Source organism: Hibiscus syriacus, unplaced genomic scaffold, assembly GCF_006381635.1.
Source record: "Hibiscus syriacus cultivar Baekdansim isolate YM2019G1 unplaced genomic scaffold, ASM638163v2 tig00110109_pilon, whole genome shotgun sequence".
NCBI classification, from domain to species: Eukaryota; Viridiplantae; Streptophyta; class Magnoliopsida; order Malvales; family Malvaceae; genus Hibiscus; species Hibiscus syriacus.
The window spans coordinates 1131641-1157697 of NW_024062593.1; the positions used below are offsets into that span (position 1 = coordinate 1131641).

The 26057-nt window shown below is 31.1% G+C and overlaps 3 protein-coding genes across 14 annotated transcripts in view; 1 reads left to right on the forward strand and 2 right to left on the reverse strand.

Moving 5' to 3' along the window:
- LOC120214976 (receptor-like protein 15) overlaps positions 1–22255 on the reverse strand; it is a 42637-nt gene extending 20382 nt beyond the window's left edge. For 4 of the 11 annotated variants that reach the window (XM_039212771.1, XM_039212772.1, XM_039212770.1 and 1 more), the window contains exons 1-14: positions 21770–22255; positions 21530–21691; positions 20926–21081; positions 20127–20204; positions 19830–19973; positions 19625–19675; positions 19373–19480; positions 19209–19295; positions 18927–19070; positions 17624–17767; positions 17419–17469; positions 17169–17276; positions 17005–17091; positions 16726–16869 (exon numbers count right to left, since the gene is read on the reverse strand). In XM_039212771.1, coding sequence (XP_039068702.1) covers positions 16726–16869; positions 17005–17091; positions 17169–17276; positions 17419–17469; positions 17624–17767; positions 18927–19070; positions 19209–19295; positions 19373–19480; positions 19625–19675; positions 19830–19973; positions 20127–20204; positions 20926–21081; positions 21530–21691; positions 21770–22163 — 1858 coding nt within the window. In that variant the 5' untranslated portion in view covers positions 22164–22255. The remainder of the gene's footprint in view (positions 1–16725; positions 16870–17004; positions 17092–17168; positions 17277–17418; positions 17470–17623; positions 17768–18926; positions 19071–19208; positions 19296–19372; positions 19481–19624; positions 19676–19829; positions 19974–20126; positions 20205–20925; positions 21082–21529; positions 21692–21769) is intronic. The other 7 variants (XM_039212773.1, XM_039212775.1, XM_039212774.1 and 4 more) reach the window with 7 other exon arrangements.
- The window catches only part of LOC120214980 (AP-1 complex subunit sigma-2), a 37521-nt gene that overhangs the window by 233 nt on the left and 11231 nt on the right, over positions 1–26057 (forward strand). Inside the window, exons 2-7 of one of the 2 annotated variants that reach the window (XM_039212785.1) lie at positions 873–959; positions 1145–1236; positions 1330–1438; positions 1522–1557; positions 2264–2350; positions 2442–2650. In XM_039212785.1, coding sequence (XP_039068716.1) covers positions 873–959; positions 1145–1236; positions 1330–1438; positions 1522–1557; positions 2264–2350; positions 2442–2513 — 483 coding nt within the window. In that variant the 3' untranslated portion in view covers positions 2514–2650. Of the gene's footprint in view, positions 1–872; positions 960–1144; positions 1237–1329; positions 1439–1521; positions 1558–2263; positions 2351–2441; positions 2651–26057 lie in introns of those variants that run through there. The other variant, XM_039212786.1, reaches the window with a different exon arrangement.
- On the reverse strand, positions 4095–11917 carry LOC120214979 (AT-rich interactive domain-containing protein 5-like). The gene is made up of 8 exons (XM_039212784.1): positions 11847–11917; positions 6714–6750; positions 6530–6614; positions 5767–6428; positions 5634–5673; positions 5334–5386; positions 4758–4850; positions 4095–4210 (listed from the first exon to the last, which is right to left on the reverse strand). Exons 3-7 carry the CDS (start codon positions 6533–6535, stop codon positions 4781–4783), a joined length of 831 nt encoding a protein of 276 aa, XP_039068715.1. The 5' UTR covers positions 6536–6614; positions 6714–6750; positions 11847–11917; the 3' UTR covers positions 4095–4210; positions 4758–4780.

Here is a 26057-nt window from a genome sequence, read left to right on the forward strand (position 1 = left end):
TTTAATGCAAAGCATGGATCTGTATTTTTCTTGCTCATAGACGCTGTTTAAGCTTTTGATTCTGTGAATCATGATTTTTATTACTATTTTATGATCATATTTCTCGAATTTAAGCTTTGCCCTTGTCGTTTCTCTTCGGATCTGCTACTTGATTGTGCAGAAATTTTGTTTTGTGTTTTTGATATTGTTTGTTCACTGTAAATATTCCATTTTGACAGTTGTAGTTCACTGTAATTGATTCATTTTGATAGTTTTTCTAATTTATTGTTAGATCCGGCTTATTTCATCTTTTTTTTTTTAAATCGTATTCCATCGTACTTAAACATTTCTGTTTAATGTTTGCCTTTGAATTTTGGAATATTCGAGTTTGACGACAAAATTCTGGTGATATCTATAATTTTTCTGTTTGATAAAACCTTATTGTTTTAATGGTTTCACTTTTCAGTGAGACGTTTCTCCCTGGGTGGAAACTGTAAGGTTATTATTGATATGAAGGAAACGACATTCTTTATACTTTAGCTGTTGAATTTTTTTTATCATGAAGAAGCATGCTAAGAGGATGGCCAAAGCCTCATGTTACTAGTCGACTGATGTAACTACAAATTCACATAGATCGCATTATGTGTTTGAATTTATGACTTATTGAGGATCGGCTTTGGTTCTCATAGTGCGAGCAAAAATGGTTTTATGTTAGTTTTGGGATCTGATTATCACAGTGATATATATGGTCACACATATGTTGTTCTAGTTTTACTCAGTTATCATTGTTTATTTTCACTTTAGAAACCTAAAATGAAGATTCATTTTTTCGGTTGTTGACTTGTTATATTGCTAGTATCTGTAACCTATAATAAGCCTCTTTTGTGTTTCAGATTCACTTTGTACTTTTAATTAGCCGACAAGGGAAAGTTAGGTTGACAAAATGGTATTCTCCTTATTCTCAGAAGGAGAGAACAAAGGTATGACTAGCACATTTTATTAATTGCATTGATTAGATTTTTGAAGTTTGCACTTCAAGGAAAATTACTTTATAATTATAAGATTCTGGTGCATTTTTCTTTATCTTTAGTACTTTGTTGATGCTCTTTCTGAAGTCGGTCTTGTCTTCGTTATATTAATGCTTTATGAAATGCATTTTGAGAAGGTTATCCGTGAGCTCAGTGGAGTGATTCTCTCAAGAGGGCCCAAACTCTGTAATTTTGTGGATTGGAGAGGGTTTAAAGTTGTTTACAAAAGGTGATACTACTATCTGTTAGTGAGTCTACTTTTATGAGGAATCTAATTTACCATTTCAGAGATTTATCAACCGAGTTTGGATAAATTATGCAGATATGCTAGTCTTTACTTCTGCATGTGCATTGACCAGGATGACAATGAATTAGAGGTTCTAGAAATCATTCATCATTTTGTTGAGATACTTGATCGATACTTTGGCAGTGTGAGTAAACTTAAACAAGACTTTTCATTGAATTATTAACATTCCAGTATGTTTTCTATGATTGTGAATTAATTTATATCCAGGTCTGTGAATTGGACTTGATCTTCAACTTCCATAAGGTACAATTATTATGCTTGTCATGTACCTGTTGTTAGGTCTCTTCCTCTTCTTTTCAGAGCAGTTTAAATCTAAATCCTTGTGTTTTATGTAAATTATGCTCTCGTCATGTACTCTTTAGCAACAGTTATCCTCCTACTCCAGAACCACTCCATTCTTCTCATTCTTTAACATACCATCCATATCCTCCATTTGTATTTAGTTAAAGCATAAACTCTAAATCTCCATACTCCCATACCAGTGTGTCTCTTGATTTTATCCAGTCTCAACTCAACTATCCTAAAGAAGCACAAAGCATTCATCTTTTGAATTGATTCCAGTCAATTGAGGGTTTGTAGACCGTTTTCTTCATGTATGGAACCATAATTTTTCCTACATTCCAGATAAATACCCCCCGAAATTGTTATCCTTATGGTGGCATGTTAACCATGTTGTTGAGGAAAGGCATTTCAACCCCCCTCATATTTTCGTAAAAATTGTAGTACTTCTGAGATTATGAAATCTTTCTTCTTCATGATTCAGAGAACAAGCATTTACATGAGAGTTCTTTTAGAACAAAAGTTGTTCATGTTAGCAAAGTATTGCTTCCATTTTTAGAACAAAATGTGGTTTCTGAAAATAGGAGGGTAAATAGCATTATTAAGGATTATAGATCATTGATGTTAATAGAGTCTTTGAATAACACTTTGCTTCCATTTGACATTGAAGGCCTACTATCTATTGGATGAACTCTTGCTTGCCGGCGAACTTCAAGAGTCAAGCAAGAAAACTGTTGCACGTTTAATAGCTGCGCAGGTAGAAACTTTACCTTCCGTCGTTAAAACATCTTGTATGTCGGGTGTCGTAATTTCCGATTTTCTGAGACAACTTCTTCGTTGAACCATAGGATTCACTGGTGGAGACGGCAAAAGAGCAGGCGAGTTCCATTAGCAACATAATTGCACAGGCCACAAAGTAGTCTATGACCGGATTGTCATTTGTCGTTCGGGTTGATTTTTGTGTATCATCTGTTTCATCTTGGAGAACTTAATTTCATGTTTATGATTGTAGATTTGGGACTGGATTTTGGGGTAGAATTGATCACACATAATCATATATCAAGTATGTATACGGTCTTGCATTTGAGCTTCAAGCGTTCATTTGTTGGCTCGCATATAACTATATCATGCGTGCTTTTTTAAATAATTTTTTTAAAATTTTAAAAACAAAATATATTTTCTAATAAAAAATAATTTAAAAATCTCAAATCTCACAAACTTAATGCTTAAAACACTTAAAATTCGCTTGAATCTTAAAATCTAAAAATGAGTTTGGGTTTAAGATTGAAGTTTTAAATAGAAAAGTATCGAATTAAAGCAAATTCGCTGGTTGATGAATCAATAGAAAAGTTTCTTCAAGGACAAATTCATAGATTTGTTTGAGTAGTTAAATTTTTTTTCACTTAATTACAAAATAAAAACGTTTGAGTAAAGGGTATCTTGGCTACCGATTCTTTTGGATTTCTGGTGCAAGTTTTTTCTATTGTTTTCTTCTTAGTATGCGGTTCCACAGGATTTCTTGGGTGTTTGCTTTCCCAATGTTTTGTTTCTTTGTTCGTGTATGTGGCATTATGTTGGTTTTCGGAGCAGTTAAGAGGGGTTCGTTTTTCATTCGTTTAATTTGGATATTCTTCAAGTTTTTTTTTTCTATGTTTGGTGTTTACGGATGTTGTAGTGATTCATCTTTGTATGTCGTTGTCTCCATTGTTCATGCTCTTGCTCATTAAGATGTCATTGATCGCTTATCGTTATATTTTGTTTGTGATAATCATGAATGTATTAATTCAATATGTATATAACAAGACGTTATTGTTGATGTTTTATTTGATTAATGAATATATCACCGTCCTACTAAAAAAAAAGACATTCGAGTAACATAAAGATAGAAGAAAACAGTAAAAAGAGTGGAATATTATGATTTTTATTCAAAACAAAAAACAAATGAAATATTATCTAGCAATAAAATTAAAAATATATATTAAAGATTCAATAAAAATAAACAAATGAATAAATCTAGACAAATCAATTAAGAGAAATCAGTTAAGCTAGTCTATTAATATTTTTATTTTTAATACTTTATTGTTTCTAAACATTTAATAATTTTTTTTGAAAGATAGATAATGATATTATTATTGACGTGACATAATTTTATGATTATCATTACTAAAAAGTTAACACAATTATTAAGTGTTAAAACAATGGATAAAATTAAAGTTTGAGTACCAACTTGAGAGAATGTGTCAATTGAGGTACCAACTTGAAAGTATAAATTCTTTAAGTACCAATTTAAGACAGTTTCTAGTTTAGATATCAAATATATATTTAAGCATTTATTTATTTATTTCTTTTAAATTAAATATAGAAATAAAAATTATAATTTAACCATTTTTACTATAGACAAAGAGATCAAATTATTAAAATTATTCATTTTCATATAAAAAGTTTTAATATCGCATCTTATAATTGTATTTATGTTTTCGAATGAATAAAACTTGATAATTGGATGACAGACCTCTCCATTATCAAGAACACGCTGAGAATGCCAGCTCTGCATAGCACGAGCAGCAGCAGCCCTCTTTGTCCTACCGGATCCAGGAGCTTGAGTACTATCAGGAGGCTACACAAAATTTATAGAAGTCATTGGATAATATATTTAACTTACTATTGGAAACGAGGAGTTACCATGTTCATGCTTACTATGCAAATGCTTTGGTAAATTATTTAATGTGGACAACGTGGTAAATCCGATTTCACTCATATCAGTATATCACAGAGAGTTCATTAAGGTTAACGACCCCCAGCACTTAACATGAACTTCATAACTGGACTTATCTATCATATCCTTTCACAAGGCAATCCATCCGTCAAAACATCTAACATGCCGGCACAATTTTTGTGTATGCCATCAATATAGCATTTTTAAAACCGCATGCACCTCAGCATGCACGTAGTCCTATCAATTGAAGAAAACTTGTGCATATGCAAAAGTCAAAATCTCATTTCTTCATCGTACAAAAGAGGTAAAAACTACGTGAAAGGAAAATTTGGTAAATATAAAATATGGATACGACAAACAGCGTTCATGTTAACAAGTAACATTGAAACAAATATGCCATGCCAAGCGGATCGGAAAGCATTATAATAATATAATTATTGGATTTTACCGGACTAACAACCGTGATAGGCTCTATGAGGGAAGGAACAGAATGAGGGAGTACAGCGCCATGCAATTTATGCTTTTCATACTCAAGCAGTGCCTGCACAAATTGGTGGAACCAAATCATAGGAGAACCACAAGCCAAAATAGAAAATAAAGATAATTTATATTAGAGACGACGGACGAAGGGATGTGACCTTAATTCAAAGAACATCTTTGTTACTATAATCAATGGAAATATGTTGTTAGAACCCAACCTTCTCATAAAAGTTACGGAATGTCCAAGACACAGTAGTACAGGTCCTATGCGCAACAATAAGTAAATAAAAGGTTAGCCATAATTGTGGTATAAGGACATGAGGGTGCTTCATTAACAAAATCTATTCATAAAAACAGGAAACCGAGTTAGCAAATATAAAATTTTAATCCCATAGATTTTCCCACACAATATAAAATGTCATACGAAATCAAAATTCACCAACAATTGAACAAGCAGTTTTAATAGTATAAAAGTGTAGGCTTTTCATTACTCAAGTCAAGCAAATCGCTAGCTCATCAACAAGACGTTACAGGTTATTCTTACTTTGGGGGATTAAACGATTCTCCCACCTGCCTCCACAATTTGCATGAGGTCACCTACAAAGTCCATGGCGCAATTAGGAAAGGAAGTCCATAACTACTTCATATTCTTACTAAATAAACGTTAAAACGGAATTAACGGCCTCTTTCATGTTCGGTAAAACCCAACTAACTACAACGAAATAATGTCACAGACAACAATGATTTTGCATATGCAGATGCTGTACACACAGGCATCTCCTTCAAATGATTGATATGCCATTCGATTTTAGTTTTACACTTTCAATTTAATGTACAAGCAAACCTGTTCATAGCCTCCCAATTTGATGACAGCTCTCCATAACCTTTAATCATATCAAAAAGGGAAGAACAGTTAACACAAAGACTTCAATTTTATCAAGGAAAATGATGAACATGCATACTTGAAAAAGGCTTACTTGAGCAAATTCAAATCCTCCTTGTAAAACTTAGGGTGTTTGAATTCAAGGTTATTCTCCTTGTAAAATGCTTCAACCTCTTTCACGAAAGCCACTTGCTCCTCCTCCAAGTCGGACCCGTCGTTGTCGAAGCACATGTTAGGGTTTTTGTCATCGAGTTCTCTCGATGTGGTCTGCTCCTGATTGTCAACTCCATCGGCATCACCTTCGGGCTTTACTTTTATTTCAGCAGTGGGGATTCCACAGAGTTCATTGTCATGTTCAATTTCATCCGTTCTGGTAATAGTTTCGGCCACAGATTTGTCCTCAACATCCTTAAATTTACCATCTTCATCATCCCCAGAATTTAAAAGCTCCTCATTTTGAACATCAGCGGCAACAACAACAACATTGTGAGCTTTGTCATGGTCCTCACGACCGTGGGTTTGGTCAGAAACAGCTTGTCCTTCAACGGAATCCGGGTTGTCGCAGACCGGCTGAGCCATCAATTTCCCATCTTCTTCAACCTGAACATGGTCTTTCACTTCAGAAGCTTCTTTTTCAGTGTCCATTGGAGATAAACAGTCAGCTTCGGCTACAACAACACCCTCATTTCCTTCCAAGACTGGCTTGGAATCATCCATCTGAGCCTCACTACCACTACCGACCATCTTCTCTTGTTCCTAATTTTTTTAAGAAAAAAGACATAAAACCAAACTCTTTTCAATTAAATTCACAAAACATAACAAAACATATCACAAGAAACAAGTCTCCTCATACTCACAGACATCACTTGCTTTCTGGATTATCAACAAAATGAACAACTTTTTTAAGAAAAGAAAGGGGTTTGACTCTTTTAAGCCCCTGCACTAAAAATACATGGAAAAAAGAGGGAAAAGAAGCGGATGAGACAAAATCCTGGAGAGGGTACGGCATTAATGTACCTAACAAAACAAAAAGAAACTTACTTTGACGACATTTTAACGATCGTGACAGATTATACACCTAAAAAGATAACATCAAAAACGTTAGACACCTACTTCAAACCAAAAATATTTCTATGCACCTAAAATGAGTAAAATTTATAGTCATTGACGAACACAAGATTTTATGATAGGGAGTAAAAACATATTATCAATAGAAAATACTCAAAAAAATTAAAATAAAGGAAAATTTAAAAATTCCAGGGGCGAATGCCCCAGCGCCCCTCAATCCATCTCTTAATATAGTTTGAACACTTGTTTTTGTCATTAAGTCTTTTCTCTTACATATTTAGGGATAATTATTATAGCACTGTTCTTTATATATATTTTCCAATAAATATCACTTTTGTCGAATAAAAATATTTTTTATATTTATATTGAATCATATCGAATATAAATTTTTACATTAAAATTTGGATCGATTTTAAGATCAAATAAAACTTGTCTCAACTCAAGAAAAAAAAATGAAAGAGCATATTTCTTGTGTTAGGTCAGGTTTGATTGAAAACTCAACCTGATTTAACTTGATTAGTTATCTCTGCATATATTTATGAGCCTTTGACTCTTGATATATGATGATGTTGGGTTTTGTTTAAATTTTATAGTGTATTTTTAAAAATAAATATTTAAAATATATTATAAATATTAAATTATTTTTTAAAAAGTAAATATTTAGAATTATCATTTTTTAAGAAGAATATAGATGTTGTAATTAGAGAGAGTATAAGGAACAATAACTTTGTTTAAAGTTAAAAAACGGCAGAAATAGATATAATCGAATATGTGATAAAAAAACATAATATTTTAGGTTGAATGTAACATAAAATGTTATGTTTTTAACATTTTCAGTTGAATCTAAAATGTTAACTTCTTCATAATATTTTTTGTTGATAACAAAAAAATATATTTTTTTTTTAATATTTTAAATTCAACCTAAAATATTAAAAAATAATATTTTAAGTTATATAACCAAAAATATTATATTTTATTCTATTTTCAATTACATCCGAAATCGTTAAGATCTGTCAGAAAACCAAGATTCGGCCACCGCCCATTCAATTTGATAGCCTTCCAAACCCGATCTTATTGATTCACAAATCTAGGTATCCGCACGACTGACCGAAAGTTTCGGCCTTGGAGAGAGCTTGTTGCTGAAAAATGTTCAACTTTCTTGAATATTCTAATGATAATTAACTTAACACATGGTTTAAATATAATAAAATTAAATTTTTTATTCAATTTAATAGGAAATTTCATTTTTATTATTAATGAAACTTAAAAATTATCAATTTTCATTGTCATATTTTCCATTAAATATTTCTTGCTCAAAGATGAATCAATTTGACTTTGAATTTCGAAATTAGTCATGCAATTTTTAAAAATTGCATTTTAGTCACTAAAATTCCACTGTTTCGGTCAAATCAGAAAAATTGCACAGTTCTGAGCCAAATTTCTCTGATCTAAAATATTAAAATAATATTTCCAACCATTTTCTAACATCCTTCAAATTTTCGTAAAATTCCGATTCGATCCGAATATTCGATTTCAATACTGAACTTTCCTGCTTTATAGCTTTTAACACAATTCTCGTACCAAAAATCTGATTTCCACTAAAATCTTTGTTTTAATCCAAATTATTCAGGCTAAAATATATAACTTTTAAAAAATACAATTCCAGTCCCTAAACATTTCAAAGTTTATACTTTAGCCACTAAACTTTCAAAACTTACATTTTAGTCACTAGACAAAATTTGGGGTATTACATTGCAGTGACCCACCCTGAGGTATGATCCGAATTATTTAAGGTCCGGGTAAAATGTTAAAAACAATCCCCTAACTCATAATTTTATGCAATTTTAATATTTCTGATTTTATTTATTATTCCAACACTTTAATTTTTAGTATTTTATTTTTCCGCCCCTTTAATTTCTAATATTTTATTTTAGTCCTTTTATTTTCCAGTACATAATTTTCTGTATTTTCATTCATGCATCTAGCTTTGCATTCCTTTTATTATGGTCACCAATGTTACTTGTGGTTTATTTATTTCCAGTACCTATACTTTTCATTATTTATGTTCTAGCCTTATTTATTGTTTGTCATATTTGTACGGTGTTTTAATCTTGGCTGTTAATTTTTAAAATATTCATGTTAGTCCCTTGTTTATGTTAGTAGAGAATCGATGCTTGATTTATATTTTAGACTTAAAATCGAACTTGATTGCCTTATTACTACCTCTGGTTAGAAATAGGAACCTATGTAGACTTATTGCATGCTTGGAACTTAATGTATTTGTTTATGATTCGACTAGATCCTTAATTAACGTTTATTGACTTAGTTTCTTAATCACTATGTTTTTAGGTTGCTCAATATGGTCACCACCCCTTTTATGTTACACATATTATTATTCGAACTTTATTTTATTGTAAATCATCATATTTCTCTTTTTTAGATAAATTTTGTTGTAAGGGAAATCTATGAAGACATCTTCCAACTATAAGGGAAGTGTGTCTTCGAAGATTTTTCTCAAAAAAGTACATTTTTATATCCGATTGGTTTTTTACTTTACCATGTTTTTATTTTATTTTTTATTTTTTATTTATTACTATTATTTTATTTTATTTTTCATTTTTAATATTAAAAACTATAAGGCAATGTCTTTTGCGAGGGGAATTCATGAAAAAGTCTCCTAACTATAAATGAAGTGCATTTTCGAGGATTGTTCATACAAAAGGCATTCTCTTATCCGAGCATTTCTTGAAAATTAATACAACACTACACTCTTTTAAAATATATTATCAAAAAAAAATAAAGAAACACCGTTTTGTGAGGGGAATCCATGAAAAAATCTCTCAACTATAAGGAAGTGCGTTTTCAAAGATTGTTTGTACAAAATAAAGTAATTTCTCTTTTTAAAAAAATATAATTTTTAGGGTAAATAAATAGTTTTTCTTACATTAGACATTAATTATTCATTAAAAATATATTTTGTACTCCTTAATTTTTGTACCCACTGCATTTATTATTTGTCATCATATCATTATATATATATAGGGATGGGTATGAGACCCGAACCCGACGGGTTACGACCTGACCCGATCCGATCGGTCGATTTTTTTTAAATTGGGTTCGGGTCGAGTAAGGTCAGTTTTTTTTAATGTGATGTTCGGGTCGGGTCTAGTTCAGGTTTAGGGTGAAAAGTACCCGACCCGAAAAAAATATAATTTTACCTTACATATTTAAGAATAATTACAATAATATCCCTCTATATATTATTTTTTCCAATTAAGTCAGTGTTTTTATTGAATATAAATAATTTTTTTTATTATTTCGGGTCGGGTCGGGTTTTTAAGTTATATCTCGGGTCGTGTTCAGGTCGGGTGAAAACTTGTTTTGGTCGGGTCGGATCAGGTCTCGGGTGGAGGACTCCTTGTTCTCGGGTCGGGACGGATAGACCAAAAAACATATATATATATTTCAAAGGCAATGTTGTTTTGGTTTGGAAGAATTGACAAGTTAGTATCTTAACTTTAAAGGATGACAATCTTTGATGATTTTCTTGAATCAAAAGGACATCATTTTGAACAAATTCGAGTGAATCAATTTTCCTTTCTTAACCAAAAATCATTTTAGTGAAATCCACTCATTTCAAAATAAATTCGAATGAATGAAAGGATCACAATTTAAATATATTCGAGTTTGTAATTCCATTGTTTATACAACATATAATCGTTTGGGTATCAAGTCTGGGCACTGTGAGATGCTTTTACTTCTCCATGCGTAATCGACTCCTGAATTCTTGAAAAATTATTCTTGGTAAAACGCAGACCATTTTTATCTTTTAATGATTTTTTTATGTAAAATTCATTAAAAAAATATTTTTAGGTATTCAACCTACCTAATCTAAAGGTTGATGGTGACTCAAAAATCAAATTGTTTTCAAACCTAAATTTCACCATCTTTTCTCAAACTAAAATTTTCAAGTCTAACCGATTCCCACTCGTCGTTGGGCTGTTAGGGGAAACTTTATGACATAAGTTATATAAGTTAAAACCGGCCATCAGCATTGGTCATCATCGTCAATCAACTTAACTCACCGAAAAACCAACTGTTACAACATCCAGGGTTTTCGTTTGTCGTTGCCCAACAGTCAGCCGTCTCAAAGGAGAAGCTCTTCATTTTGCTTCAACCGTCGTTTGTTTATTTTTTTACGCACGGTGACCTTCAAAGAATCATCCCCAACCATTGTCCATCCCAACCACACCAATCACGACTGTTGGTTCTCGTTCATCCGCAACCGCCACCGCGTATAAGTCCATCACACTTAACTCTTCGATCGTCTTTTCATTAGTTTTTTTAATGGTAAAAATACATTCCAACCCCCTTATTTGTGTTTTATTTAAATTAAATTCGTGAAAACCCCCAATAGTTTCTCCAATTTATATTTTAGACTAATCATATATTTCTATTTTAAAAGACATGACTAAATTACATTAACACCCCCACCTACTTCTGTTTTAATTTAATGATCAAATTGTATGCAAACTCCCACACTTTTCCCTATTTAAATTTCAGACTTCTAGGTTTTAAATCTTCTATAATTTTTACTTTATTTTTATTTGATAATTAATTTGAATTTACTCTTTGATTTTAATTAACAGTAATATTAATACTTTATTTTATTCATTAATTTTTATTAGCATTAGTTTCATATCATTTGATATTAATTTTTATCATTAATCTTAACAATTTGATACTTAATTTTACTTGATATTAATTGTGATTATTTGAATCATCATAATATTAATTTTGATACGCAAATTTTAATATTGATCCTTAATTTAAATTTTGATGCTTATTTTTAATTTGATATTTATTTTTATCATTGCTTTTGATTTAGTATTGATTTTTCTCAAATAAATTTTAACTTGGATTTTATAACAAAAACATACGTTAATCTAAAATATAAATGGAAGAACCTATTGTGGGGTTTCATGCAATTTAACCATTTGAAATAAAACAAAAATAAGGGGGTTGGAATGTAATTTTACCATTAAAAAAATAACCTAATAGTGCAAATGGAAAAGATGAGGAGAGAGTTAAGCGCGATGGACTTACATGTAACGGTTGTTGCGGACGAACGAGAACCAGCAGTCGTGTTTGGTCTTGTTGGGATGGGCGACGGTTGGGGATGATTCTTCGAAGGTCACCTTGCGTAAAAAATAAAATAAAAAACAAACGGACGATGCAAATGGCAAAGTTTCTCCTTCAAGACGACCGAATGCTGGGTGATGACAAACGAAAGCGCTGGATGTTGTAGCAGTTGATTTTCTGACGAGTTAAGGTGGTCACCGACGATGACTAATGTTGATAGCCGATTCTAACTTATATAACTTAAAAATCGTAATTCTAAACAAATTAAATTACCTAAATTAATTTAATTTGTTTAGAATTACGATTTTAAACTATATAAATTAAAATTATAATTAATTTTAATAAATTATTACTTTTAAATAAATCCTTATACTTTTTAATATTTACAAAATAAAGACAAATTTGTTTGTAGTATATTTCAATACGTCGTTTTAGTGGTACGTTTCGATATGCAACATGCTGTGTAGAATTTTCCTACCCACACACACACACATATATATATATATATATATATATATATAAATGCGTAAGCTTAATTATTAATTTATAAGTTTGTTTATGACTTTGACTTTGTAATAGATTTTTTATGGCTGATAATAAATACTAATTCAAAAAGACTAGAAGGTAATATATTTTGACGAGCATGGTTTTAACTTCTATCATATAAAATAATAACTGTTGGTAAGATCACAAGATGCATTACTTCAAGATGCATTACTGCAAGATGAAAATACTAGTAACGAGTAAAAAAATCAGTAAATGAAATGTAAAAAATAAATTAAATTTAATGTGTCATAATAATAAGTTTTTTTTTTAATTTGGTTACAATAACATGTTCTTTGAGTGTTCATTTGCGAGGGAAATCTGGAGGGTTGTCCTCAAGCTATGCAATGTCCATCGTGAGGTGAGGGACTGGGATGGTAAGGTTGGCTGGGCTGTGTCAATTTTAAAGGGCAAGTCCTTACTTGTTTACATTCTTAAGGTAGTTTGGTGTGCTTACATTTACTACGTATGGGAGGAGAGCAATTTCAGGCTGTTTCGGGAGACAACTAAAGGTATAGATAATACAATTGATAGTATTAAAGATGTTGTTAGGATTAAAATGTATAGAAGGTTAACCAGAAGTGATCCTATTGATTTGATTCTTTGCACAACTTGGGCATACAAAATTGAGCCCCAGTTCATTGGTTGTTTTGTAGTATCAGGTTATGCTGCTTCTTGGGTAATATACAAAGGGATTTATCAAAAAAAAATTATCATACTCAATAATCATGAAATAGATATCATTCTCAAAATTAATATTATAAAATCATAGTCATTTTCAAAATTAATATAATATTTTTATATTCATACATTTAATTAATGTCTTCTTGAACTCATCAAGTGACTTCAGTGGTAAGAGAGTGTTGTTTATCCTAGAGATTCTGGATTTAAACAGCTGTATCTGCGTGTGTGTATAATGTCAATAGTTAAAAAAATTAAACTGAAGGATAATAAACAATTATATCAGGAAATAGAGTAGAGAAAACTTACATATTAATTTCCACTGAGAAATCATTTAGGCAGAATATGATCTTCCAAGAAATAGTAGCAACATTTGCAGATTTCTCCTATATGATAGAACCATGCTCGTCTCCAGTAAGGATTAATGTAAAGCACACTCGCAATACTCAGTATCACCACAACATAAGATGCAACGAAAGACGCATAGAAGGCGGTCATATCGATCAAGTCGTTGTCGGTTGACCCCTTCGGCAATGACGATGGTGGTGGTTCGGATGTTGAGCAGTTCTTCGGCAATGGTTTACCGCAGAGAAGAGGATTTCCAACGTAGCTGCTTTCCTCAAATGTTGAAAATTGTGCGGTCATTTCTGGTGTACTTCCGGACAAATTATTGTACGCTACACTGAAACAAGACAAGGTGTATAACCCCACAAGTTGTGGAGGTATTGTACCACTCAAGTTGTTATGGGAAAGATCCAGACTCTCGATTTTCTTCAGATCGGAAAATGTCGGTGGGATTGATCCTATCAAATGGTTGTGAGACAGATTCAAAGCATAGATATTCTGAAAGTTCTCCACTTGGTGGGGAATCTCACCTGTCAACTTGTTGCAAGAGAGATCGATGCCAGACAAGATTCTAAGGAGTCTTCTCTTGTAAGAGTATGAATTGTTTTTCGATGTGAACTGTATCGGACTATCGATGGAGAACGAGCTTGGAGCTTCCGCAACAGCAGAGACGTAATGAATAAATTCTTGAGATACTTCAGCAAGTGTTGTAATCATCAAGCAAGGTGGGATAGTTCCTGAAAGATTATTATTGGAAAGATCAATCAAGCTTAATCGATCCAAATTGCATAACAGAAGTGGAATCCTTCCTTCAAAATGGTTGTTGTTTAAAAGAAGATAGCTCAGCTGAGAAAGGTTGCCAATCCAATTCGGAATTTTTCCAGTCAAGTGGTTGTTGCTGAGATCTAATGTCACCAAGATGCTGCTGTTGCGGAAAACATTTGTGAGTGGCCCTTGTAGCTTGTTTCTTGATAAATGAACTTCACTGATCCAGAATGGACTGAAGCATGATGGAACATGCCCAGAAATATTGTTCATCGAAAGGTCTAAAAGTTTAAGATGAAGATTAAGATTGCAAAACTCCACCGGGAATGGACCTTCAAGATGATTTTGCGCCATCACAATATCTTCCAAATTTGACATATTCCCCATCCACCTTGGTATCTCACCAGAAATATCATTATTGCTTAAATCCAAGGTTGTCAACCCTGACAAATTCTCCATCCAATTTGGAATCTCCCCAGAAAGCTGGTTATTGCTTAAATCCAATACAGACAACGAAGAGCAATTAGACAAAGAATCTGGGATTTTTCCTGAGAAATAATTCCCATCCAAATGCAACTCAAACAATTCTGTGAGGTTAAACTTTGAAGAGAACAACTGCCCTTGCAATCTGTTGTTTGACAGTGCAAGGGACCATAATGAAGAGCATCCCAGGGTCAAACGCTCAGGCAGTCCACCGGACAAATGATTGTCTGACAAGTCCAAGTCTTGCAGGTATTCATATCACCAATCGAAGCAGGAATGGTACCGTGAAAATGGTTTTTAGACATGTTCAAAAACCTCAATGATGGTATTTTTGCCCCGATTTCAATTGGAATTTTGCTATAGAGGAAATTTTTTGAAACATCCAACCTTAGTAATCTTGTATGTGGAAGGAAAGATAACTTAAAAAGTCCGATGAGAGAGCTGTTGGCAAGAAATAAAGTTTTTAAATTTCTGTTGTTTTGCAACAACCAATTTGGAAATTCCCCTGTTAAGTTGACATTGGAGAGATCAACATACTGCAAGTCATACTGGTGGTAGAGGAATGCAGGAAATTGTCCAACATCTCCACAACAAGATAAGCTGATCCGATTCAATTGGAATCTTGGGACCAAGGACTGCATCTCGCTCTCAACATACATGAGATTGTTGTCCGCATAAAAAAACTTGAGCTTTGAAAGGTTGAAGAAAGGTTCCAACGAGATCGGGACTCGAAAGTAATTATCTGAAAGCCTCAACATTACAAGGGATGTTAAACTCTTAAGGGCAGATACTTTTCCATATAACTGATTTGAAGACAGATCCAAACTTTCGAGAGATGTGAAGTTGGAAATACACTCGGGCAAATTACCCGTTAAATTATTGTAGGCTATATCCAATTCTCGAACATTCATCAAATCACAAAAACCTGTACATGAAATATAATATAAAAATTAAATAAATAAATTACTTAACATATTTTCTAGGGTTAATTATACAATATACAACTGATCTTTAATAGGTGTATCATTTATACTATTAAACTTCGGTTTTAACTTCAATTATATCACTGTGCCATTAAATTTTAAGACACGATGATGTGGATAGATATTTATGTCACTGTGATGACATAAACAAAACGACATCGTTTGGGCGACGATTATTGATGCCTAAAATGACATCGTTTTAGACACTAAACTTTAAGGGTGTATCAATTTTGTTACAAAACTTTTGAATAGTTAACTTTTTGCCATTACACTTTTTCCGTCACCATCGACAGCCAATCATCATTTATCATCAATCGTCTTTTACGGCAAGATCAGTACCAAAATATTTGCATTTCACTCCTCTTTCTTCTCATAGGATTGTTTTTTCAAGAAACTCACTCAAAATCGATGAAAATTCATTTAAAAGTTCAACGTGCTAATACATGATCTCTTCTAATGACTGTCCAATAAGGATAGTTTTGAATTATTGTTCATCTTCTCGAAAAAATACTTCTCACCATTTGGATTTTCAAACAAACATCTCAAATCACTCAAATCTAATAAATCCCCCCAAATTCATAAAAATAGTAAATTGTTTTTTGTTTAATTTCATCGATTTTGAGTGAGTCATGTGGAAAACTAATTCTAGAAGAAGAAAGAGGAATGAAATACTAACACTTTGGTACAGATCTTGCCATGAAAGATGACAGATGACGGTTAGTGATTGCTTGTCGGCCACGCCTAGGAATGTATAATGACAAAAAAGTGAAATGTTTAAAAGTTTAGTGACAAAATCAATATACCTAAAGCTCAGTGCCTAAAGCGAAACAACATCGTTTGAGGCATCAATAACCACATCAAAACGATTTCGTTTTGTCAATGTCATCACATAGTTAGAATTTTAACGGCCCAATGATATAATTGAAATCAAAACTAATGTCTAATACTATAAATTGAATAAATTAAAAGTTGAGTGATATTTAGTATAATTTAACCTTTTTCTATTTGGAAGTAAATTTTTGGATATTAAAAGACAATTTTACCTTGGACATGTAAGGTGCCATTGAGTCCACAACCCCATATGCTTAGAAACTTGAGAGAAGGCATTGCACCAATTTTTTCAAGAAAGTTATTTGCAAGAGGAGTCTCTGATATGTCTAAAGACTCCAAATTCTTCAATTGAAATGCTGAAAGATATCAAATTGATGATATGTTATTGAAAATTTTAGGAAATAAAATTATTTTTACGAGAAAGAAATGGAAGTAAAAGTACATTTCTTTCTACTCTTTTTTTTATATATAGAGTTAAAGGTTCAAATTACCTTGTAGAGTGAAGTTTTGGCTGATCTCACACTCAAACAACTCCAAATGCTTCAAAGAAGAAAATTCTCTTGGACTTCCAACAGAACCTTTCAAGACCAACTCTTCTAAGTTTGTAAAATTATATATATAATAAATTAAAGCAATGTTGAATATCATAACTTACTGTTTGGAAAATCGGATGTCACCATCGTATCATTAAAACTAAAACCTCCCAAAGAAAGAGTCTTTAACGATGGAAATGAGACGAATGATTGTAGCAGAAGGCTACAACCTACACGAAATGATACGTTTTTTAATTACTTTATTTCTTTAGAAAATTCCAATTACATTTTAAAAACAATATTTCAAATTATTAAACTAACAAATTTAAATTTATGTTAATTTATAAATCCATAATTTTCTATTAACAGTACCTGAATAGCAGAAGATATCCACCTCCTCCAAGCTTCTCAAGCCAACTAATTCTGACAAGATTCAGAAATCGTGATATAATTCAGCTGGTTTAATTTTACCTTCAATCCTTGTATTCTTCAATCTTTTGAAATTTAATCCATTTACTTATAAAATTTTAGAAATATGAAATGAGGGTGTAATTGAAAGAAAGAGTGACAATCTTACCTTTAATATCTATTGATCCTTTTAATTCAGAACCTCCAAGAGACAAAGACCTCAGATTTGGAAACCTACCAAGAGATGACAATATGCTATTGTTGAAGAGATTCCCCCGCAAATCAATCACTTCTAAATTCATCAGCCTTGATTCTGTCGCATTATTAATTTGATTTCTTTTATTAAACCAATTTAAACTTTGATTAGAATAATTGAATAATGTTATATATTTGACTTAGTACATAAGTTTTAAATATTATATAATTAAATAAAATAGAAAACAATTTAGAGTGAAGAACCCAAGCTTTCAATCTCATTGCCGTGTAAATACAATTCCTTTAAATTTTTCAAAGTACTGAATTATGTTGAAATCCATGAATTCAACCTCAATCCAATTATTTTAAATCAAGCATCATAATAATAATAATAAAAATCCCCCAAATCAAGCATGGGGTTGTAAAATAAAACTTACCCAACAAATCAACTGTTCCTTATAATCCACAATCCTCTAGATTCAATGATTTTAAAGAAGTAAAACCATAATTGTGATAGCATCGACAACCAATCATCATTCGTAATCAATCGTATTTTACGGCAAGATCGATACCAAAATGTTTGCATTTTACTCCTCTTTCTTCTCATAGGATTTTTTTCATAAAATTCACTCAAAATCGACGAAAATTCATTTAAAAGTTCAACGTGCTAATACATAATCTCTTCTAATGACTGTCCAATAAGGATAGTTTTGAAGTATTGTTCATCTTCTCGAAATAATACTTCTCACCATTTGGATTTTCGAACAAACATCTCATAACACTCAAATCTAATAAATCCCCCCAAATTCAAAAAAAAAATAGTAAGTTGTTTTTTTGTTTAATTTCATCGATTTTGGGTGAGTCTCATGAAAAACCAGTTCTAGGAGAAGAAAGAGGAGTGAAATGCGAACACTTTGGCACAGATCTTGCCACGAAAGATGACATATGACGAGTAATGATTGCTTGTCGGCCACGCCTAGGAATGTACAATGACAAAAAGTGAAATGTTTAAAAGTTTAGCGACAAGATCAATATACCCTAAAGCTCAGTGCCTAAAACGAAACAACATCGTTTGAGGCATCAATAGCCGCATCAAAACGATTTCGTTTTGTCCATGTCATCACATTGTTTGAATTTTAACGGCCCATTGATATAATTGAAATCAAAACCAATGTCCAATACTATAAATTGAATAAATTAAAAGTTCAGTGATATTTAGTAGAATTTATCCTTTTTCTATTTGGAAGCAAATTTTGGATATCAAAAGACAATTTTACCTTGGACATGTAAGGTGCCATTGAGTCCACAACCCCATATGCTTAGAAACTTGAGAGAAGGCATTGCACCAATTTTTTCAAGAAAGTTATTTGCAAGAGGAGTAAGATATATGTCCAAAGACTCCAAATTCTTCAATTGAAATACTGAAAAAGATCAAATGGATGATACGTTATTGAAAATTTTAAGAAATAAAATTATTTTTACGAGAAAGAAATGGAAGTAAAAGTACATTTCTTTCTACTCTTTTTTTTTCTTTATATATATTTAAAGGTTCAAATTACCTTGTAGAGTGAAGTTTTGGCTGATCTCACACGAGGACAACCTCAAATGCTTCAAAGAAGAAAATCCTCTTGGACTTCCAACAGAACCTTTCAAGACCAACTCTTCTAAGTTTGTGAAATTATATATATAATGAATTAAAGCAATGTTGAATATCATAACTTACTGTTTGGAAAATCGGATGTCACCATCGTATCATTAAAACTAAAACCTCCCAAAGAAAGAGTCTTTAACGATGGAAATGAGCCGAATGACTGTAGCAGAAGGCTACAACCTACACGAAATGGTACATTTTTTAATTACTTTATTTCTTTAGAAAATTCCAATTACATTTTTTTTTAAAAATATTTCAAATTATTAAACTAACAAATTTAAATTTATGTTGATTTATAAACCCATAATTTTCTATTAGCAGTACCTGACCAGCAGAAGATTTCCACCTCCTCCAAGCTTCTCAAGCCAACTAATTCTGACAAGATTCAGAAATCGTGATATAATTCAGTTGGTTTAATTTTACCTTCAATCCTTGTATTCTTCGAACTTTTGAAATTTAATCCATTTACTTATAAAATTTTAGAAATATGAAATGAGGGTGTAATTAAAAGAAAGAGTGGCGATCTTACCTTTAATATCTATTGATCCTTTTAATTCAGAACCTCCAAGAGACAAAGACCTCAGATTCGGAAACCTACCAAGAGATGACAATATGCTATTGTTGAAGCGATTCCCCCGTAAATCAAGCACTTCCAAATTCATCAGCCTTGATTCTGTCGCATTATTAATTTGATTTCTTTTATTAAACCAATTTAAACTTTCATTAGAACAATTAAATAATATTATATATTTGACGTATTACATAAGTTCTAAATATTATATAATTAAATAAAATAGATAACAATTTATAGAGCTAAGTGAAGTACCTTGGAATGAAGATCCCAAGCTCTCAATCTCATTGCCGCCTAAGTACAATTCCTTTAAATTTTTCAAAGTACTGAATTCTGTTGAAATCCATGAAGTCAACCTCAATCCAATTATTTTAAATCAAGCACCATAATAATAAAATAAAAAAATAAAAAAAAATTGAATGGCACAAATTGATTTGGTTTCCTGCTCATGTCCCAAAATTTTCCATTGTGGCTTGGATGGTGATTCTGGATAGGCTTCCTACAAAGGATAGGTTAGCCAGATTTGGAATTCAGGTTGATCATATCTGTGGTCTGTGTGGAGTTGAGCTGGAATCTCGGAATCACTTGTTTTTAGAATGTTCTTTCGCCCGAGAGGTTTGGGATGTAATCTTGCAGACTTCTGGTCTTCATAACTAGTCGATTCTTTGCTGGGATGATACTTTGCACTGGCTGGCCTTGAATTTGAGGGGTAAATCCCTTCTTGTTTGTATCCTAAAGCTTGCTTGGACTGGTTTTGTCTATTTTCTTTGGGAGGAACGTAATCATAGGCTGTTTAGAGGTGTTAATCGTTCGGTTGATGCAATTGTTCATAAAATTAGAGATTCTATAAGAATTAAATTGTATAGATGCAGTATAAACTTGATTGATGATATAAATAGGAGACTATGTCTAGATTGGGATTTGTCTTAGTGTTATATTGTTCTTTGTAGCAGCTTGCTGCTCCTTTTGGATGAATAAAATCTTTACTTATCCAAAAAAAAGAAAATAAAAAAAATTCCCCAAATCAAGCATGGGATTGTAAAATAAAACTTACCCAGCAAATCAACAGTTCCTTCTAATCCACACAACTGTAGATTCAATGATTTTAAAGAAGTAAAACCATGTAATTGTGATAGGATGTTGTTACTTAAGCTGTTACGAGATAAAATCAAAGTCTCCAAATTATTCAATCTTGATAGCATCTTAATACCTGCACCCAAATATGAAGGACCGCCAAAAAAGAATTGAGAAGCATTAGTATAATAAGTGACAAAATCTGTCCTTAAAGTTTTGTAAAATAATTAATTTAAACCCTATTTTTCTTAAAACATTTTTATTTTTCAATGTTTTATTATTGATCAAAATGTTTTTTTTATGAAATTGTTAGTTGACTAATGGTTAACGCTTGTGGTTGATTTGACAGTGACACATGTCAAGTGTTTTTAAGTGAGTGTAAAAATATCATGTAAGCAATTAAACATGCCAACAACAAACATTGACCTACAGTTACTATTTTCATCAGAAAGAAGGGACCAACTTGACCAAAATCAAAACATTAAGAATTAAAGTGATTTAAAACAAATATATGAATCAAAGTCATTATCCAGACAAACGTTAAGGGTAAATTCTGACATTATAACAATTAAATATGACTTTACCATTAGTATGATTCGATCCTGTCAATGGGAAGTTGTATGATAAATCCAAAAACTTGAGGGATGAAAGTTCACTTAAGGACATGAAAATGCTATCATTGAAATAATTTTCACTTAAATCAAGTATCTCCAATTTCTTTAATTTCGAAGACAGCCTTTCGAAACCTAAAAAGAATAAAAAAGAGAGATTAAATTAATAAAAATAAGTAATTGAAGTGATAATGAAATCGAAAAGAAATGAACCTTGGTCGGCAACACAACCAGCAATGTAATTTCCTCCCAAGGAGAGATTCTTTAATTCCTGAAAAGGAAGAAATAACGAAGCATTCAAATACCAAGGAACTCTATTATGGAGACCATACGGACCTTCATCCCGTGGCGCATCAAGAAATAGTTTGATAACTCGTCCGGTGGTTGGGTTGCATTCAACCCTCTCCCATTCACAGCAGTTTAATGAAGTCTCTTTTTCCTCTACCGGGTAATAGCTAACATCATTTGTATAATCAATGAGAGGAAAGAAAGGTTTGAGTCGGGAGAGAGCGACTCGTTCTTCCTCCAAGCAACACTCACACCACCCCAACACTAAAAACGCCAACAGAACCATAGCACACCATCTCGACTCCATCTGCTCACTCATCAACTATTTCTTATGCTTTTGTGGCCAATATTGTTAACCCATTATATACTACAACGAAAGGGACCACCCCTCATGTTTCCCAGAAATTCATTCATCATTAAGGCTCCACTCATACTTACATAAATTAGATATTGTTAAAAATTACAATATAATTGACTTGATAAAGAAAAGAAAAAAACTAAAAGAAAAGTGAAGTTAAAGAGTGGAGTATAGACTTATAGGCACATCTCATTTGTAAAGAAATATTTTTCTTCGGTTAACTTTTGATTGAAAGCAAAAAAGTTTTGTTGGAATAGATTTATTATTACTCTTATAAATGAATTTAGGGTTACAAATATTCTTGTATTTTGTTATTTTTAACATTTAATAAATATTTTATTTACACCAGATTTTTTTAGAAAAAAAATACATGAACTTATATATTTCTATTATATACTTTAATTATTGTTATTTTTCAAATATTCGTAAGTAGACCATGAGCATAGAATCGAGTGTGTTCACACTATAGTTGGAAAATTTTCAGTCCATAGAAAGAAACGTGTCCTACCTTGTTGGAAATTTTGATATCAAGTCTTTGTCTCTCACATTGACGAAAGCAGAGGTACTTACCCAAGAATTTTCTATTGGAAAAAAAGGAATTAGGCTTAAGGTCCACGAAGTTTTTGGTGGGGTGTTCAAAAATATCTGATTTCATTGACGCGGTTTGTGGACCTATTGGTCTAAAATTTAAAAAATCGAATAATTAAAAAAGAATATTCGACCGGGTTAGGTACTCGACCTATGATTTTTCTCGAGTAGGTGGATCAGTTCCTGACCGAATTTTTTTATAACCGGGTACCCGACCCAATCTAATAATTTTAATATATATATATATATATATTAGTTTAAATTATATTTTTATTTTTGATTCCTTAATATTTTTACCTTAAAACTAAATTTAAATCTCTAAATTTTTTTCAGGTTTGTATTATATACTTTTAAGTTTTATTTTTTTAATTTTTTTATTAATTTGTCGAAATGAGATTCGAAAGAAAAAATCACGATCGATATTAATATTTTTAATATTTTCTTTTATAAATAAAATTTAATATATATATATATTCAAAAAATTATCCTTATAACTAACTTCAAATCACTAATTTCTGTGTATGGATTGTGTGTATTATGAAGTTTTAAATTTTATGTATTTTCTATGTGTTTTTTTAAACAAATATGAACAAAGTATCCGGATTTAGCAGACCGAGTCACGGGCCGAAAAATATTCTATCCGGAGAATCGGGTACCCAGTATTCCGAGTACCCGAATTTGAACACCCCTATTTTTCAGATCTATAAAAAAATAAGTTTTTTTTAAAAATAAACTCAATTAAAATTTCATTTAAATAAAAGATTAAAATATATACATATATATATTGAAATTTTAAAATAATTTTAATAAGTTTTTTATATAAATATATTTGAATTTTCAACACAAGCATTCGTATTCAACAATTAAATTTCATATATTTGAAGTGTTGGGTCTCATTGTAAATTCCTTAAGAAATTTCGTTCGAACATGAGAATGTAATTCTTTTAATTCTATGTACCAAAATAATAATGAATATAAATGTAAAAATATCAAGATATTGATGACGGCCTTGACATGTGATAAAAACAACTAATAATACTTTAATATATTTTATAATTATATATATATATTTCATGATGTAACAAAAAATAGAATAATAATATTATTCTATAATATTTGGGTCAGTATATCAAAAAATAATAATGTTATTCACCGCTACACACGTTAATGTATATATGATTTTTTTTAAATAAATTTAGAGGGAATATAAGATAATATATATTGAAAGACTCCTAGTTATTTGATAATAAATATTTATATCTTTTTTATATGTGATGTTGAAACTTAAAAACCTCAAGGAATAATAACAAATCTCTTAATCACTAAGATTGCTTAATTTATGTATATACGAATCATCAGTATTAAGGTTTTGGATAAAATATTTATAATTTATACATGCTTATCTGAATTATAAAATTTAAATAATTTACTAATATTTTAAAAATAAAACTTAATTATATAAAATATATATATTTTTTTAAAAGAAAATATCTTTCATCAAGAGAGAGACCTTCAAAAATTCCCCACAACTCTACATCCAAAGTCGAATATTTCTTAATCGTTTTGAAAAAACCTTCAATCCATCTTTTATCATGGTCTCGAATTACACCACCACAATATGCATAACCATCATTATTATTGCGAAAGCTTTCATTTGGTGGACACTGCCACCTAATATTGCGATTCACAGGCGTTGTCCGAGATGTATCAGTTAAAGCACGAGTAGCATGTGCATGTGCATCTCCCGATTTAAGATAAATACTCTTGGGAAAGAACCGAGTAGCATTATATACTTTAATTATTGTTATTTTTCAAATATTTGTAAGTAGACCGTGGGCAGAGAACCGAGTGTGTTTAAACTATTGTTGGAAAATTTCCGGTCCATAAAAAGAAACGTGAAAGACCATCCTACCTTGTTGGAAATTTTGATATCAAGTCTTTGTCTCACATTGACGAAAAGCAAGAGGTATTAACCCAATAATTTTCTATTGGAAAAAAGGGAATTAGGCTTAAGTTCCACAAAGTTTTGGGAGGGGTGTTCAAAAATATCTGATATCATTGACGAGGTTTGTTGACCTACTGATTCAAAATTTAAAAAATCATATAATTAAAAAAATTATTCGACCAGGTTAGGTACTTGACCTGTGATTTTTCTCGGGTAGGTGGGTCAGTTTCGGACCGATTTTTTTTTGTAATCGGGTACCCAACCCAATCTAGTAATTTTAATATATATATATATATTAGTTTAAATTATGTTTTTATTTTTGGTTCCTTAATATTTTACTTTAAAACTAAATTTAAATCTCTAAATTCTTTTTAGGTTTGTATTATGTATTTTAAGTTTTATTTTTTTATTTTTTTTATTAATTTTTCGAAATGAGATTCAAAATAAAAAAATCACGATCGATATTAATATTTTTGATATTTTCTTTTGGACAGAAATATAGAACGGAGTATAGACTTATAGGCACGTCTAATTTGTACAGAAATATTTTTCTTCGGTTAACTTCTAATTAAAAGTAAAAAGTTGTTGGAATAGATTTATTATTACTCTTATAAATGAATTTAGGGTTACAAATACTCTTGTATTTTTTTAACATTTAATAAATATTTTATTTACACGTGATTTTTTTTAAAAAATACATGAACTTATATATTTCTATTATATACTTTAATTATGGTTATTTTTCAAATATTCGTAAGTAGACCGTGAGCAGAGAACTGAGCGTATTTACAGTATTATTGAAAAATTTTAGGTCCATAGAAAGAAACGTTGACGAAAAAAAGAGGTAAATAACCCAAGAATTTTCTATTGGAAAAAAAGGAATTAGGCTTACCACCCCATGCAACCCTCATAGCCCACCATCTCCGCTCCATCTGCTCACTCATCACCTATGTCATGCTTTTGTGGCCAATATTGTGAACCCATTCTATACTACAACGAAAGGGACCACCCCTCATGTTTCCCAGAAATTCATTCATCATTAAGGCCCCACTCATACTTACATAATTTGGATACTTTTAAAAAAATTACAATATAATTGACTTGATAAAGAAAAAAAATAAAAGAAAAGTGAAGTTAAAGAGTGGAGTATATACTTACAGGCACATCTAATTCGTAAAGAAATATTTTTCTTCGGTTAACTTTTGATTAGAAGTAAAAAGTTATCTTGGAATAGGGTTGTTATTACTCTTATAAATGAATTTAGGGTTACAAATATTCTTGTATTTTTTTATTTTTAACATTTAATAAATACTTTACTTACA